Source organism: Castor canadensis, chromosome 11 (assembly GCF_047511655.1).
Source record: "Castor canadensis chromosome 11, mCasCan1.hap1v2, whole genome shotgun sequence".
Classification (NCBI taxonomy): domain Eukaryota; kingdom Metazoa; phylum Chordata; class Mammalia; order Rodentia; family Castoridae; genus Castor; species Castor canadensis.
Window position 1 is genome coordinate 8,123,215 of NC_133396.1, and position 16,104 is coordinate 8,139,318.

The 16,104-nt window shown below is 45.4% G+C and overlaps 2 protein-coding genes across 7 annotated transcripts in view; one reads left to right on the top strand and one right to left on the bottom strand.

Moving 5' to 3' along the window:
• Positions 1 to 4,759, top strand: part of Vcf1 (VCP nuclear cofactor family member 1) — a 19,835-nt gene extending 15,076 nt beyond the window's left edge. For 2 of the 5 annotated variants that reach the window (XM_020160989.2, XM_074045236.1), the window contains exons 3-4: positions 266 to 328; positions 2,308 to 4,759. In XM_020160989.2, coding sequence (XP_020016578.1) covers positions 266 to 328; positions 2,308 to 2,541 — 297 coding nt within the window. In that variant the 3' untranslated portion in view covers positions 2,542 to 4,759. The remainder of the gene's footprint in view (positions 1 to 265; positions 329 to 2,307) is intronic. The other 3 variants (XM_020160990.2, XM_074045237.1, XM_074045238.1) reach the window with 2 other exon arrangements.
• Cog1 (component of oligomeric golgi complex 1) lies at positions 3,098 to 16,091 on the bottom strand. 2 transcript variants are annotated; one of them, XM_020160987.2, is made up of 14 exons: positions 15,780 to 16,091; positions 13,412 to 13,656; positions 13,086 to 13,267; positions 12,780 to 12,950; positions 10,677 to 10,833; positions 9,955 to 10,165; positions 8,858 to 9,649; positions 8,023 to 8,169; positions 7,444 to 7,605; positions 6,452 to 6,576; positions 5,553 to 5,661; positions 5,018 to 5,127; positions 4,860 to 4,938; positions 3,098 to 3,729 (listed from the first exon to the last, which is right to left on the bottom strand). In XM_020160987.2, the coding sequence occupies exons 1-14, from the start codon at positions 16,089 to 16,091 to the stop codon at positions 3,592 to 3,594; spliced, it is 2,940 nt and encodes a 979-aa protein (XP_020016576.2). In that variant the 3' UTR covers positions 3,098 to 3,591. The 2 variants fall into 2 exon arrangements, with proteins under 2 accessions (XP_020016576.2, XP_073901329.1); XM_074045228.1 differs by lacking the exon at positions 3,098 to 3,729 and adding an exon at positions 4,186 to 4,388.
• Between the last annotated feature and the right edge of the window lie 13 nt (positions 16,092 to 16,104).

Genomic DNA, 16,104 nt, shown 5'->3' on the forward strand with positions numbered 1-16,104 from the left:
ATAAATAAGGCTACACTAAACATTTTTATACATGTCATTATAAAGCTGAGTTACGAGATTTTTTAAATGGACTAGAAATTGTAGGTATACTTACTTTTTTAAAAAATAGTTACTGAACAGCATCCTTTTCTAACTTGTTGATTTTATGGAACTTTTACCTTTTCTGAGTCGTGTCACCTTTGCTGTTACAGTGTGAAATAGATATGATTTGAGATGAAAATTTGACTCAATAGAAACTGATTCTAGTTCTTGCCTTGATTTTCAGATAGTACCTGTAAAGAAAAACAGTAAAGAAAACAGACTAAGAGGAAACAAAGCATTCTGCGTGGTGCGTTTCTGATCCACAAGTAGTGACCTACTTGTTAAAAACAGTCATGACCTTTTCAAATTGTATGTGGCCATTCTAGGTTAGTACTGGGGTTTGAACTCAGGGCCTCACACTTGCTGGCCAGCCATTCTACCACTTGAGTTACTGCACAGTCCCAGCATCCCTTTTTGTGCTGTGTTTTTTTGAGATAAATCTTGTGTTGTATTTGCCTGGACTGGCTTTGAACCCAGATGCTCTTGATCTCTGCCTCCCAGGTAGCTAGGATGACAGATGTGAGCCACCAGCACTGTCTTTTAATTGGCTTTGACATAAGTCTTTTTTAAGTAAATGTAATTGCAGCTAACCCTGCTGTCTGACTTCATTCAGCCCATTATAATCCTTTCATGACTTTAATTACAGAGAGTCTTCTGCTTGCACCCGTGAGGTGTGAAGCCTGTGTTAAGTAGCACTAAATGACCTGTAGACTATGATGAAACTTGGTTTCTAAGCATAAATGATCGGTGCTTTGTGAACACTGCCTTTTTTTTTTTTTTTTTGGCTGTTTCAGATCAGTTGTCTATATTCATAGTTACATATACTTTTGGTCAAAAAATAGATGGAACTAGGATTTTAAAAGCATCAGAAACATTTTATTTATATGTTTATTTTTATAATGAAAATATGTGATAGCCACATTGTAAAAAAGTTAAGAGTAAATGATGGAAAAAAAATAAGCAACTATAATCCTTCTACTCTAACATGGCTACCGTGGTCTGCTTTCTTTCCAGTCTTATATGTGTAGACTTTACTAGTTGTAAAGTGACTACAAAACCAATGTCTTAGGGTGACAGAGTGGCTCAAGTGGTAGAGTACCTGTCTAGCAAGCATGAGGCCCTAAGTTCAATCCCCAGAACTGTCCCCCTCCCCTCCAAAAAAAGCACAAAATTGATGTCCTGGTCCAAGGGAACATAAATTTGGATGCATTAAAGGGCCACGTTAAAAAATTATATACCCAATCGTTAATTATTAGAATCCTGACTTCTTATGCCTTGATTCCTTTCAGTACAGTATTGTCTTGAGTTGTAAATTGAGAGAAGTGCTAATGAAATTCATTGTTAAAATTGTAGAGTACCATATTCTGAAGTAGATCCTTAGCAGCATTACTTTCCGTTTTGAGAATCCTAGTATCACAAGGCAGGAATGTCTCGTTTTTTGTTTGTTTGTTTGTTTCTGAGTCAGGGTTTCACTATTTAGTCTAGGCTGACCTCAAACTCACAGTCCTGGGATTGCAGGCATGTACCGCCATGTCCAGCAGGAACTTCTGAGAGCGACTTGCTTTCATCATGGACCTGCAAGTAGCTTCTTCAAGATGGCTAAAGTCATTTAGTTGAAAAAAAAGAAAAAATCAGCATGCTTATGTACACACATGCATATTGAACTGCAGAAATGTGAACATAACTTTAGAGAGTTTACCTTGTACCTAGTGGTTATAGAACACCATTTGTGTTCAAGATGAGATTATCACAAAATTGGCATAGATTTTTAGTCTTTCTCTTATCTCATGCCCAGAGTCCATCTTAATTGTTATAGGAATACTTTTTTGTTCCCTATACCAATGACTGACACTTTCCCTTGGAGGCTCAGAACTTCCTTCTCTCATTATTGGAGATGACTAGGATAAATCTTAAAGCAAGCAGAGATATGTAAAATGATTAAGATGTGGAGAACAATGTGGAGTGGGAGATCTGTGCCTGAATCTGGACCCACCACTCCTAAATGTGGGGTAATCCTAAGCCACAGGATCCACCAGGATAGCTGTGAGGAACCCATTTCTAGGAGAGTAGGCCTGGTAAGCCAGGAAGTCCATTATGTGTTCTTCTGGTGCTCGTCTACTGAACAGGAAGAAGACTCTTACTAGAGTGTTGCACTTTAAACCACAGTCGAGCTCTGAGGCAGCAAAACAGGCCGATGGTGACCCTGGCTCTTCCTTTTCCTTTCAGTCTTCGAGCAGCGACAGTGGCGGGAGCAGCAGCAGCAGCAGCATCAACAGCCCCGACAGGGCCAGTGGGCCAGAGAGCAGCCTAAGCCAACTCATGCCGGGATCCAGCCCCAACACCCCTCAGCCGGTGTCTGAGCAGTCTGCACTGTGCCAAGGTCCTTACTTCCACATCAACCAGACCCTGAGGGAGGCCCATTTTCACAGTCTACAGCACCGGGGACGGCCTCCGACATGATAGGCCAGCAGTTTCTTGCCTTCTGTGAAGGGACAGTGCTGTGCAGATTTGATATTTCAACTTAAAAATTTGTTTTAAAAAATTGCACACAAAAATGCCTGTTGGCTTTTCAGTCTATATTTGGAATAACAAGTTAACAGGCAATTGTTTACTTGTGGTTTTGCTGCACTATTGCAATTTCAAAGGGGCTTTGAAGCAATTTTTTTATAGGATTCTTTTAAGGGAGGGTATCAAATCCATGTCAAGGTAGTGGTATGAGGAAACTTCACCTGTGTGTTGCATCTGTAGTGTGTCCATTCAGGTTCATTTTCAAATCTGTCAATTAGAAATTCTTTATGTAAAAGGGCCTTTTAAAAATGCGAGACCTTCCATTTTTTTTTAATTCAATAAATAGTAAAGAGTACCTAGTTTCCATGAAGAAAGCTAAGTTTCTCCCAAAATATAGAAAGCTTGATTCAGTCTTGCACTGAAATTAACTGCCATACTACCTCTTATGGAAGGTACTCTCCTGTTGCAACAGGAGAATAATCCAATTTAGACTGTGGAAATGAAGCAGCCTCCTTAGTCCTGGTCTCCTCTTTGTAAGATGTTTGTATTTCCATGGAGAATGTCCTTCAGTCTGTTGTATACCCAGATAACTTCTGTATCAATATTCCTCCAGCCCGCGCTTCAGACTTTAATAGAAAATACTGCACAGTTCCAAGTCAAAAAATATGTAATGACTTTGTCTTAGTCACAAACTTGTTCCATCAGCAGCTTCTGTGATCTCACTGATAATTCCACCTTTCAGTGTTGGTAACTGAGGCACTGATGACTGAATGCTGGTAAAGCAGAAGCTGCCTGCACTAACACCTGAACTGACAAGTGACGAATTCTGTGAAACTACTGGATGAGGATTTATGCTTAAGGTCACCCCTACCAGTGACTGGGGGGGGCACATTCCATCACCAAAACAGGAACAATTGGTGTGGTTTAGAAACAAATGAGCAGAGGCACCTTTAGGAAAAACAATGCAGTAGTATTTATTTAGAGTATGGGTGTTTTTCCATGTTACTTAGTCATACTAGAGAGCCAGCCAAGTTTGAATAATGAAGGCGCATTAGAGTCATCTTCCTCGCTGATGAGCTGTCTGAACAAGGAGCCAGGATGTGCCGGGTCACCTGCTCTGGAGAGTGCTGGGGGGCCAACCTGCCATTGGATGTAGAGGAAGTGCCTTAGAGACCACCCACAGCCTCTTGCCTGCTCACCCTCCACTCCACTCCACTTGAAGGCCACATAGCACACGCAGCAGAGCTGAGAAGCACAGATGGCTCTAGAAAGGATTTTGCTGTTTGTCAGGACTTGAAAAGTACACAGGGAACAGGACAGGCTCTTATTTTGTGACAACTAAAATCAGAGAACGAGGACTGTCTAGGAGAAGAGTACTCATACCCATCTTTCCATGGTCTGTTCCTCTAATAGGGATAGGATTTAAGGGCCAATTGTGTGACGTGGACACATGTTAATGGGGAAAGTTTCAGCACAGGCTATGTTTATGGAACATGGGGTTTTGGCAAGAGGTTGGTCTTTGTTTTGGTTTGGTTTTTTTTATTTTTTATTTTTTATTTTTTTTTTAACTACTGTCTCCCAGATTTTAAAACCAGATATTTGATGAGGACTCTGGATCTTAATGGGCTCTATGGCAGGGAATATGGAAAGGATACATTGCTAATATTTTGTCTTAACAATAAAGCAAACAACAACTAAATGCTGTAAGAAGACAAGCTGTTTGAGCTCTCAAACACACGTACACACAACGCAATTCAGAAATACCCAGGAGGACTCTTGCAGGCTTAATGGATGGCATCCTACTGAAACAAAATGTGTATTAACAAGAAAATGTAAAACTTGAGGAAACAAAGTTTCTTTTATTTCCCACCCACCTAAAAGACATGGAAGATGAAACCATCCCCAGAACAAAATTATTTTCTCTAAGTAAGTCCATCATAATGTCAAGTTGGCAGTTAACTCTTTAATTCTTTTACCCTACTAAATAAATATAACACCTCCATTCTGTCCTGCATATCTTCTATATCCTTGCAGCCTGGGATACATTTTTATTACAAGGCTACTAGGTAATGTCAATGGGCAGCTTTTAAAATTTCTATTAGCTCAAGCTAGTAAAACCTTGTACCTTCTCTGTTGTGCCACCATTAAAAGCAGCATTAGTGCATTGTTATTCAGTTTTTTTATCAGTTATTTCAAAGGGAGCTGACTGGGTGGCTGGGTAGAAGATGAATACAGAACGTGAGGAAGAACCTCTTGCTTTTGACACTAACCTGGGCTTGTGTTTCAACACCTCTGCTGGTTGACTTAGCCTTTTTCGTGCTTGTCATGCTCAGTGGAAGGAGTCCAAACCTCCAAGACGAGAGGGAAGCAGTTTAGTGGCATCAACAGGCAGCCCGGGGGCCCAAAGGAACCTCACTGAATCACTCACCTGATCTGACTGGAGGCTAGTGGCAGTGTGTTATGGGGTTCCTGGGAGTTGAATGTGTTGGTCCGGGGGGTGAACTGATTCTCTGTACCCGTAACCAATCCAAACAGAACCTTACAAGTGAGAAAGGGAGCACAGCAAGATACACGGGTTTTACTGTCTGAACCGAGAAAATCACTTCCCCAGAGGTAATGAATCACTACTTTAGTTGTAACCATTGTTTTGGGAAATGTACTTCTGTTCTAACACTTCACAATTACTTTCTATCACTGCCCCAGCCAGAATCTCACCCATGTTCTTTCTGAGGCTTGGGTAAAACTTTAGCAATGGCTACTTAGAACCAAAGGGGTCAGAACATGGTTCCCCAGCATGAGATTTTAACCTAACCCTCTTCATGGGCTTGTAATTGCACTCAGCTGTCTGGCTCTCTCCTCACCTCAACACTGCATCCTGGAGTGCTGAGTCCTAGGGAGACTCACTTTGTAACTTGAGCTAGTGGCACTGTATTCACACTGAACATGGCTTTGACCTGACTTACGGAAGTTCGCTGCACCAGGCGATTAAGGTTGCTGTTGAGGTGGGGCGTGAAAACATCCAGGTCAAATGGATCAATGAGAGCTTCCAGGTAGTCAGTCACTTTCTCAATTCTAAGGAAAGGATCAGGGTCATTTTCCACATTTTTTAGGATGAAATACAATTTTAGCAGTGAAATCCTGGCAGTGGATTTTATTTAAACTGAATTGTTGGCTGTACTTGTCAGGATGTTCCTGACATGAGCTCTAAGTCAAGTTCATTTCTTCCCCATGGAAAAGGCACTAAGAGCTCAAATTATACCAGAGTCATGAGGTCCTGCCTGCTTCGCTTTGACTGTGGCATTTATCCAGCAGGTTGCCATTATTTCACTTGCTGGTGACGTGAGACTCACTGTTTAGGACAACCCAATGAATGTCCAGGAAGAAGCTGACTGTCTTGGGAAAGAGAGAAGGGGCTACAGATACTCAACTTATCTATGAGACAGGGTCTCACAACCCAGCCCAGACTGGCCTTGAACTTTCGATCCTCAGGAGTGCTAGGATCGTAAGCATGCACCGCCATACCTGGCTTGTTCCTTCACTTTATGATGGAGTCACATTCCAATAAACCTACTCTAACCTGAAGGTCTCAAATTGATACACAGATTTGAGTCACAACACAGGACACGGCAAAGTGTGGTTTCCCTCCCTCATGGTCATGGGGCTGCCCAGGGGTCAAGGCTCACTGATGCTGTCCACCACTGTGAGAGATGGTCACTAATGTGGAAAAAGATCCAAATTCAAAGTTGGAAGTATGGTTTCTACTGAATGCTTATCACTCTGACATCACTGTGAAGCTGAAAAACCTTCCTGAATGCGAGACTGGCCGTGTTTGCATTGGGGTGCCCAGGAGAAGATAAAACACCTGGAGTCTGGTTTGCTCCTGCTGGTCTTCTCCTCCACCTTCGTTGTCAGAACAATGCTGAGGTAGCGCAGGTCATAGAGGAGTTGTAGGGCCCGATTCTGGGTCATGGGAAATGCACCTTCTTTCTGCAAATGAATTCCAGCACACTGAGACGTGACTTACACGGCACAATGAACAGATGTGGGTCCTGGCTGGGCCACAGCTTGGCGTTTCAGAGGTGCTGTTTGTATTCACAGAGCCAGGTTAATTGCACAACAACAAGCAGGTTACAATAGAAACTTGGTCTTAAAACTAAAAACCTAACAGCAAGGATGATACCCAGCCTTTAAGGGCCTCATTGCTGAGATGGTCATTTCAAGGAACAAGGCTCTGGCCTGAGGGGACAGGTACTATGAACTCAGAAGCCCAGAAGACTTGACTGAATTCTTCCTCAAATCAGATTGGCCCAGTCTTTACATGTTTCTTGATGAAATGGGAATGTAAGCCAAGGGCAAAGGTACCATGGAAGGCAGGAGGGCAGTGGAGGCTGGGAGATAAGGACTCCCGCTTAATGAGGACCTTCCCTCCTGTGCTGAAGCTCTGCTGTGCCACTACCCCTCCCTTCCTTCCTCCCTCACACCATGCAGCAGGCATGGGGGCTCCATTTTATGGGTGAGGGAAACTTGAACAGTTTATCTCTTACTTGATCCTGAGGAAACCAAGATGTTAATGATTTGCTCAAAGTCTACAGTGAGCCAGTGGCAGTGCCAGGATTGGAAGCTGGACCTTTTTTACTATGAAAGCTTTTCCAATTCACTTGTCCTTAACTGCCTTCTCATGAAGACTGGCTGTAAACTTGCGGAGCTAGAAGCCACACCTAACACGATAAAGCACATTTATAGGACCAGAAGGCTGGGCTGGGTGATACACTGTGGACCTTTGTTGTGAACTGCTCAGATCCAAGGAAAAGCTAAGGTTTTTCTTTGCTAATGGGAAAGCATTCAGACACCTACCTTGATCTGTTTTTCTTCTGACAGCTTCTCATAGGCAGCTACTACTTGAACTAGGCAGCTTTTCAGCATCTCCTGCAGTGTCACTTTTAGCAAGGCCTGGCCTCCAACCCGATTAATTTCCTGGCACAAGCTAAACAGGAAGGACTGGACGTACCACGATGGCTAAAACAAAGGAACACTGAGTTGCCAACTTGCGCCAATTAAGTGACATGAAGTAAAAGTGGGTCTATTTATCCTTACAAGGCACACACGCCCTCTTAGGGAGACCAGTCAATAGATTCATTGCCTGTAAGTCCTCTCTTCCATGGTCTGAGGTTGACTGGCAGATGACACTGTGTTTTGCATTGCTGTTTTCACTTCAGGGTAAGAGGTTCTCTAGCTAACATACAACCCATGCTATAAAAGGAAAGAATCATTAACTGATGTATTGATCTTATATCCACTCTGACACCATAGTAACTATAAACATTACTTTTAGCTGCTACTCAGATGCTGCATGATTTTCTAAAATTATTTTCTTCTCCCAGAGGAGTTTTCCTTTCTTCAACCAAGGTCCCTATGTCAGTGGGACAGGCCCACCTGTGTAGGGAGTCGGATAGTAGATGTGACACTGCTGCCAGACTCTGTCTCCTCCTGAATTTCTAGTTCATCCCAACTGGTAGCCATCGCCAGGACAGAGCCAGCATCATCTAAAAGCAGTGACTGGGTGAATCCATGAATCAGAACCTGGAGATAAAAAACAAATAGCCACATAAGTCCTTCAGGGACTCAAGATTTTTACGGCTTCTAGCAAGACCTGGCTGAAGCTGCTCAGGTGGATTATGGGAGGTGAGTGGTCAGTGCCACTCTCCTTTTGACCAATTACCATTACGAGCAATGGGAATGTGGCTGTTGGCTACTCTACTAATGTCACCTCCTAAGAGATCAGTGGAGACCACAGGGATTGTGGTATTTACAAGGAAGAGCAGGAAATAGGGACCCTTGTCTAGGCAGAAAGACTCATTCCTGTCTGATGGGAAGGAAAAAAATGCAGGTCTTCTATCTATAAAATCTAGGCTAAAAACATGGGCTGGGGTCATAGCTCAGTGATAGAGCACCCAATCTCAGAACCACAAAAGTACCAAAGAGAAAAAAAAGTCTCCAGTATCTAGGCTAAAAACAAATGTTAAATTTTTGTTGTTGTTTTTGCAGCACTGGGGTTTGAACTCAGAGCTTCACACTTTCGAGGTAGGCACTCTACTATTTGAGCCACATTTCTAGCCCTGGAAAAGGTTTTATACTTGAGCTATCTGGCAGAGATAAGGTGAAAGTTAACTATGAAACAAGCATTGTTATTTTCTTACTATAGAAGGATCTTACTGAAGAGTAATACATGTGAGGCAAACGAGGGATCCTATGAAGTTGAGTCACTCACTTTCACAACCGCTGAGCTCCAGACCTGGTAGCCCACCACACTCTGCTGGAGGAGGACTTCCTTCACTTCCTGCCACTTGGCCTGCCCAGGAAGGATTTCCTGAGCTGTCCCTTTTCCCTGTTTTTTTGGGGCCCTAGCCTCCCTTGCTGGTTTCTCAGAGCTTCCAGGCTTTCCCACAATACACTGCTTCAGATGAGGGCACAGTTCTCCCAGGGACTGGCAAAGCCTGGCCATGAAAAGCACTGCATGCAGCTTGGTGCCCCGGAGGACATCCTGCTGGCCTTGCCCAACTTCTTTGATGCTCTGCAACTCGGCCTGGATGCAGTCTATGATGTGCTTGATGCAGGCCACAGAGTGAGTCCGCAGCATATCCTGCACAGTCCCAGCATCAGCAAATCTGTCAAAGGCCGAGTTCTTGGTCTGCTGCACAGGGGCGGCATCCTTGGGTAGTGGAGCATCATCAGAGGGAAGGTAAGCCAGGAGGTCATCCAACTTAACCTTCAGTTTGGAATCCAGGGCGGAACAGAAGTTCTGTACACAAGGGCTAATTGCTTGGGCTTTCATGGAGAGGCCACTATTGGCAAAGTGACCCCGGTTTGCCACACTGACCCAGGCAGCATCAGAAGGCAGATCACTGGGACTCTCAGACCAGAGGAAGAGAGACAGATTCTGCTCGAAGTGGATGTGCTTATTTGATGAGTTGCTGGTGCTGTTCTCAAGTTCCTGTAAAGCTGAGACCAGAAGCTCTTTGGAGCTACTGGAGATGGATTCAAAGCCTTCTTTTGTCAGAGTCTAAAAGAAAATGAAAGGAGAGTTCAAGTCATAATCCCTAAAGGAAATTTCAAAACGAGTGCCAAATGACAATTTGTCCCACATTCAGAATGAATGTTCCCCACCATGTTCAGAAAGTTAACGTGGTAGAGAACAAAGATGTATACCACCTAACAGGGACTGTTGTCTTCTTTTCAGCTCTAGAATCTGAAATTATTAGTAAACAGGAAAATACACTCAGCAAGTGATAGGAGACTTCCAAGACAGTCAAAAGACCACACTAGAGTTGGCTGTGAAATGGTGGCCCATATGCCTTTCCACCTCACCTGTAACCTGTCCAGGAACAGTGGCTGCATCATGTCCTCCCAGAACAACAGTGGCTTCTCCAGAAGCCGCCGACACACCACCTCCCAGCTGTGACTGGCAGACTCATTGGTAAGCAACTCCCACATGGAATCTCGGATCCCTGCAAGACCTTTCATGCTCTTCACGTACATAAGCAGATTAGTGATTCCATTTTTAATGTCCTCATTACACCTGTAACAAGACCATTTTCCTTTGGGCATCACTGGATTTATTGTTTCACACATTAGTGAGAAATACAGCAGGACTCAATTTGAAAACCTGTACCTGGGTTCATACACATATGTATTCAGAACATTTATAGATACCTATCAACACTGCATTTTTCTGGCTGCATTTGAGCATGGAGTCTGCAGCCACAGGCCAACTCTTGCCTTCCTGAGGATGTAAGTCTGGAGCTCCAGAGTGTCTTCAAAAATCAACATATTAAATAAACACTTAGGGTTGTAGACATCTTATGTAAAGAGAAAACCTCTATGTAGTATTTTGAAAAAAAAAATTCTTCCTTGTATCTCTTGCAGTAGGTGCTAAATGGCCACAAAGGTGGTAGTGGGCCCTGAGTGGGTGGCTGACATGTGCCATGTCGCCCAGGTGACTGGGATTCTCTGTTCAATCCTTGTATAGCCCCATCCAAGGCTGCATGGAGTTCAAGCCAGCCTTAGGTTTGCTCTTTCTGGCTACTCACATGTGGATCCATTTCTGTAGTGTGTCTCTCAGGTATTCCTGGCTGATGGGATGTGCGAGGGTTCGGAGCGCTGGCTGGAACTCAGTGATGGATGCAGGAAGGTGTCTGAACCAGCCGCAGAGCTTCATCTCCCCTTGCAGGATACTGATGCCCTTTCCTAGAGAAAGGAGCACATAGGAATAAATCTAGGACATACTTTAAATAGCATATTAAATGGGCACAGAAGGAATTTCCAAAGGTCTAAGTTTTCTCTGTACAGGTCAAACTGGACCCTCCGAGGAGGACTATAGAATGTGTCCAAGTCCTCCGTCATCAGGGAGTATGGCAGCTTCCCTACAACCCTGGCCATCTTACTGGCTGAAAAGAATGGTAAAGGCCAGAAGGAAAAGAATGGGGGTAAAAGGAGTAGAAGGAAGAAATGATTGCTCTACAGTCCCTGACTTGTTTTTTAATTTTTCTAGAGACAGGGTTTGCCTATATGCCCAAGTTGGCCTTCAACCCTGGTCCCCAGTGATCCTCTTGCCTCTGCTCCCTGAATGACTGCAAATACAGGTGTGCAGCCCTTAACATTAACAGTGGAACTTAAGTCATCAAAAAAGCACAAGTTAATCATTTCCCTTTCCACACCACACTCCTTTACCCCTTAAGAATCTAAGGGAAGAACTGACCACCTGTCCTGCTTAGCTAATTGCTGGTGGTTCTGCCATTTACTATACTGTGCAAGGCCCCTCAGAGTTTGAGGCACAGGGTCTTTCTGAGGTCCCTTGTTCTTGTTTTCCAAATGCCAGAACCGATTAGCCAACACTCACTTTGAAAAAGGGCTAATCTAGTCACACAAACTTGCAGAGGGAAGGCAAAGCATAAGAAAGGGGTACCCTAGGAGAAAGGGAAACCTATCAAAGATGAGACTGATACTTGCCTCTCTCTTGGCCATAACCACACTGTACAACTTTCTCTTCTGGCTTTGTTCTAGCTCCTAGGACCCTTTGCTGATGTTTCTATCTGACCTGGGAGACCTAGAATTCCAAGGAACAATGCTCTTTTTGTTTTCATCCTCTGTTATTTCTTTGCTTATTGACAGCATCCATTCCCATGGCTGAAGTACCGCCATATGCAGGTATACCACAGGTGTGGGTCTCCAGGCACACCTTTCGCTGCTGTGACCCGACTCAAGTCACCTGCCAACTTCCCAGTTCCATTCTAAGTCTCAGCATCCTCTAGTGCCACATTTTGAAGTATGAGCCCATCACAAGCCCATCCAAGGCAGCTCTTTTTCTGGCTATCTTGGATACCTCCCTTCCAACACCCTACCCAGCCAAGCCATCGTCAAATCCTCTCCTCTGCAGCAGATGTCTAAGCTGTCCTCTTAGACCCCCCTCTCCGACCCTGGACCATGGTGACAGCTTCCCAAATGAACTCTCACCATCCCTCTACCCCACCAATTCCATTGACACATAAAAGCCAGTTGCATTCAATTACAGCTGGGATGGGATGCACAGGAACATGTAACAGAGGGATCACATCAAGCCTAGAAGGTCCTGGAAGGCCATCCACTGTTCTTTGTAAAGTCCAAGCTTCCAAGCCTAGCCCACAAGGCTCTACATTATCTGCCCCCGACCATACCTACAGTTTCCCTCCATGCTGCCTCCTGTACTCCACTGACTTCACCATTACTTGCTTCCTTCAGCTGGTCAAATACACTAACGTCCTGTCGCCTCAAGACTGCACTCCTCTTCTCTGCCTGGCACTCTCTTCCTTGCCTTCCTCACCTAACTCTTCAACCTTTGTTTTCAGATTAACTATCACCCCTCCCCCACTGAAGCTATATTAGATCTTCTTAAGATCCTTCCATTTAATGTTCCCCAGGCAACTGGTACTTTGCATTTGTAGTGATGACAAAGATTGACATCAAACAGATATTTACATACTTGTGAGTTCAATATCTACCTCTACCACTAGTCTGTGACCTTCTGGAAGGAAGGGTGCCTATCTGTCCAGCTCACTACTCCATCCCCCAGAGCCTGGCACAGTAGCTGCCACATGGCAGACACTGGGTAAGTTATCAGTTGAATGAACCACAGAAAAGGTTTGTTAAGGGCTCACCAGTAGGATGCTGGCTTGTGACAGTCTCCAGAGTAGAGAAGAGCAAGCCACAGGGCAGGGATGGATCTGGCAGCAGACCTTCCGGTAAAGTGTAAAAAAGGGCATGAGCTTGGTTCAGAGTGGTGGCCAGCAACTCCACTAATGAGCAGATCTGGGCCTTGATGCCAGTACCTATAAGAAACCATTCTCTTTTAAATAATTTCCTTTAGCAAAGTTAAAAACAGACTCTGGCTTCCTCATCTCCCACAGCTCACCCTGCTCCATCCCATACTTAGGGACCAAATTTTGGAAAGAAGCCACACCCACCATGGTCCGGCTGGTTGAGAAGTTTCTGAATAGTTGCCTTTCTGGCCAACAGGAAGTCAGTGAGAGCTTGGCGGGGAGAACTCTCCTCTAAAAGCATTATAGAGCAGAGAGCCTCGGCCACAGCTTGGTCAGACACAGCTTGGCATTTGAGCAGCATCTTGCTTTCATGCAAAATGGTTGACCTGGAAGATGATGACAGAGATTAACAGGGAATCTTCAACATCTTGGACGAAGAGCCTTAGTGAATCAGGAAGGAAGACAGACTCCATAAATTGTAGTTGTGAGGACTGGGTATCACTAGAGATCTTTGCATTGAATGCACTTACTGGAAGTGGCTGGCAGCGGCCACTTGCCGGATGAGTATAGGAAACCGAGAGAGGATAGGGCTGTGTCGGGAACTAGAAGAATCCAGTTGGAGCAGGGAGTGAAGGTGGCAGCAAAGCAGGTAGAGCTGCGTGGCATGGAGGTACTGGGAGGCTTCCATGGAGCTCCAGATCTTCTCAGGAATCTCTAAAAGTAGCTTGATCTGGGCAGCCATGCAGTAGAACTTCTCCTGGGATGGCAGCTGTGGCTGCAGTGAAGGGCAGAAGGAAGTCAGAAGAGTAAACAAAAGCACGGCCAGAGTTCTGCAGACTTGGGGTGAGATCAGGGTTATTAGGACTCAAAGCTTTCATTAAGTCATACTCAGCGCAACTCGGCAAGGCATGGAGATTTGATGCAAACCCCTACCTCACCATCTGATCACCAGTGACCCTCCTGATGTCTGGATGGCAGGGGGCCCTGTGAGCTACCTCTTGTGTGAGCCTCCTCCTCCTTTTTCTGATGTTCAGCCTTCCTACTTTTACTCCTGTTTTTTTTTTTTTTTTTTTTTTTTTTTTGAGGGTATCATGGGCTTCTGTGCTATTCTTTGCCACTCTGGTACCAAATCTTCACCAGGTTCAGTCCTCAGGCCTCCCCTCACTCAGTCTGCCCTCAAGCATCCCCTCAGGAAGGGATTAGGCCCTTTCACATTCTTCAGCCAGATGGGGACACAGCAGGAAGTCCCTAATCAGACATCAAATGCTGCTGCTTTGAAATTGAACTTCTCAGACCCAGAACTGTGAGAAAATGAATTTCTGTTCTTTATGAATTATTTTTACAGCAGCATAGTTGGATAAAGACAACAATCTCATCTGTCCTTAAGATCATTCCTTTCTGAAAAGGACTCAACCCTAAAGTGACTTTCTTCAGAACTCGTACAGTAAGTGGACACAATTATTTTGGGAATTACCCTATCCTAAAACATTTTCTACGGGGAGAAGGGGGGAGAAATGACGCGAACATTGTATGCACATATGAATAAAAGAAAAAAAATGTCAAAAAAAATTTTCTACCGCTATTCTAAATTTCTACTTTTCTCATCAACTTTCCATGGGTTTATTTTAGAGCAAGGACTGGGAGACCTCTGTTTGTGACTTTAAGTAGAAAACACTAAGTTTTGTGAGTTTGAGAATACATTAGCTATAACAATTACAAAAATCAATACATTTCTAAAATCCAGCATAATACGAGTCAACCTTTTATTCATTTATTTTACTTTTTTTTTTTTTTTTTGAGACAGGGTCTCACTGTGTAGCTCAGGCTATCCTGGAACTCAAGATCCTCCTGCCTCAGCCTCCTGAGTGCTGGGATTACAAGTGTGAATTACCATGCCTGTCTAAGTTAGCCATAAGCTTAGAAGAATGATTAAGTACGGCCACCTGCTGGGGGGGGGCAGGTACTTAATGCACTGCCTTAGGGAGGAGTGAGGTCACAATTTCCCAAGGATTTCCAACCTCTTATGCGTAATTCTATCCCCATCTATTGGCCTGCATCTTTCTGAAACCCAGGCAGCATGAGAAAATTCCCAATGGTAGCTAGACTGTATTTTTGCAAGTTTTCTTCCATATCACAGTAAGTGCTCCAAGGGTGAAGCACAATTTGCCCTTTCACTTTGTCCAACCTTCAACTTTTTTTTTTTTTAAACAGGGCCTACACTTGAGCCACTCCACCATTTTTTGTGAAAGTTTTTGTTTGTTTGTTTGTTTTCCCCCGAGATAGGCTCGTGAGAACTATTTGCCTGGGCTGGCTTCGAACCGTGATCCTCCTGATCTCTACCTCCTCAGAAGCCAGGATTACAGACGTGAGCCATTGGCGCCTGGTTTAGATCAACATTCTTTAGGGACTCAAGATGTAGCTCCAATATTGGGAAGTGTCCACATGGGGTCTAATCATTAAGTGTTTGGGGGGAAGAAGACAGGAACAAGAGCCTAAGTTGCCTAAAATGAAAATGTTCATTATTAAAAAGGAGAGGAGGGCCTGACAACCTGCGCTCCCCCAACTCGCAAGGCTGGGGCAGCTGTCTGCCACCGTGGAAGGAAGGGATGGGGAGGGAGGCCTGGGAGGGGGAATGGATGACGTGGGGGGAAGGGAGCGGGCTGTCCCTGGGACCCGGGGGACAGGGCACAGGAAGGAGCTGACCAGCCACAGAACCCTGGCGTCTGCAGCCGAAGCGGGAAGGGGGGTCAGGGAGCCCAGGTGAGACGCGGGATCAGGGCCCGAGGTCGGGGAAGGCTCCAGCGCAGAGTGCGGGGACCGGGACGTGGGCGGGGCCGGGGGAGGGGCGGGACTGACCTGGGGGCCGGGGGCGGGGGCGGGGGCGGGGGCGGGACTGACCTGCGGGGCCGGGGCCGGGGCCGCGGCCAAGCCGACCTGGCGGAGCCGGGCGCAGTACTGGTCCGTGGCCCTCACGGCGTCCACCAGCCCCTCGGCGCAGCGGCGCATCTGGCCGATGGTATCGGCCGCCTCGATCAGGTCGCGGTACCGCTCGCCCACCATCTGCCGCAGCTCCTCCTTCTTGTGCTCGATCTCGGCCCGAACCTGCCGCTCCAACCCGCGGATCTCTTCCGCCCCATGAGTCTGGAAAAGCGCCGCAGGGTCGCGCACATCCAGCCGCTTCAGCGAGGGGGAAGACGTCGCGGCTGCCATGGTGTACGAAGCA

Excerpts from the sequence above, each read along its gene's own strand:
- Cog1 (XM_020160987.2), bottom strand. The coding sequence starts at position 16,091 with ATGGCAGCCGCGACGTCTTCCCCCTCGCTGAAGCGGCTGGATGTGCGC. Across the intron at positions 9,650-9,954 it reads TGTTCCTGGACAGGTTACAG|ACTCTGACAAAAGAAGGCTT; the intron begins GTGAGGTGGAAA and ends ATTTTCTTTTAG. Across the intron at positions 7,606-8,022 it reads CTATCCGACTCCCTACACAG|CCATCGTGGTACGTCCAGTC; the intron begins GTGGGCCTGTCC and ends CCTTTGTTTTAG.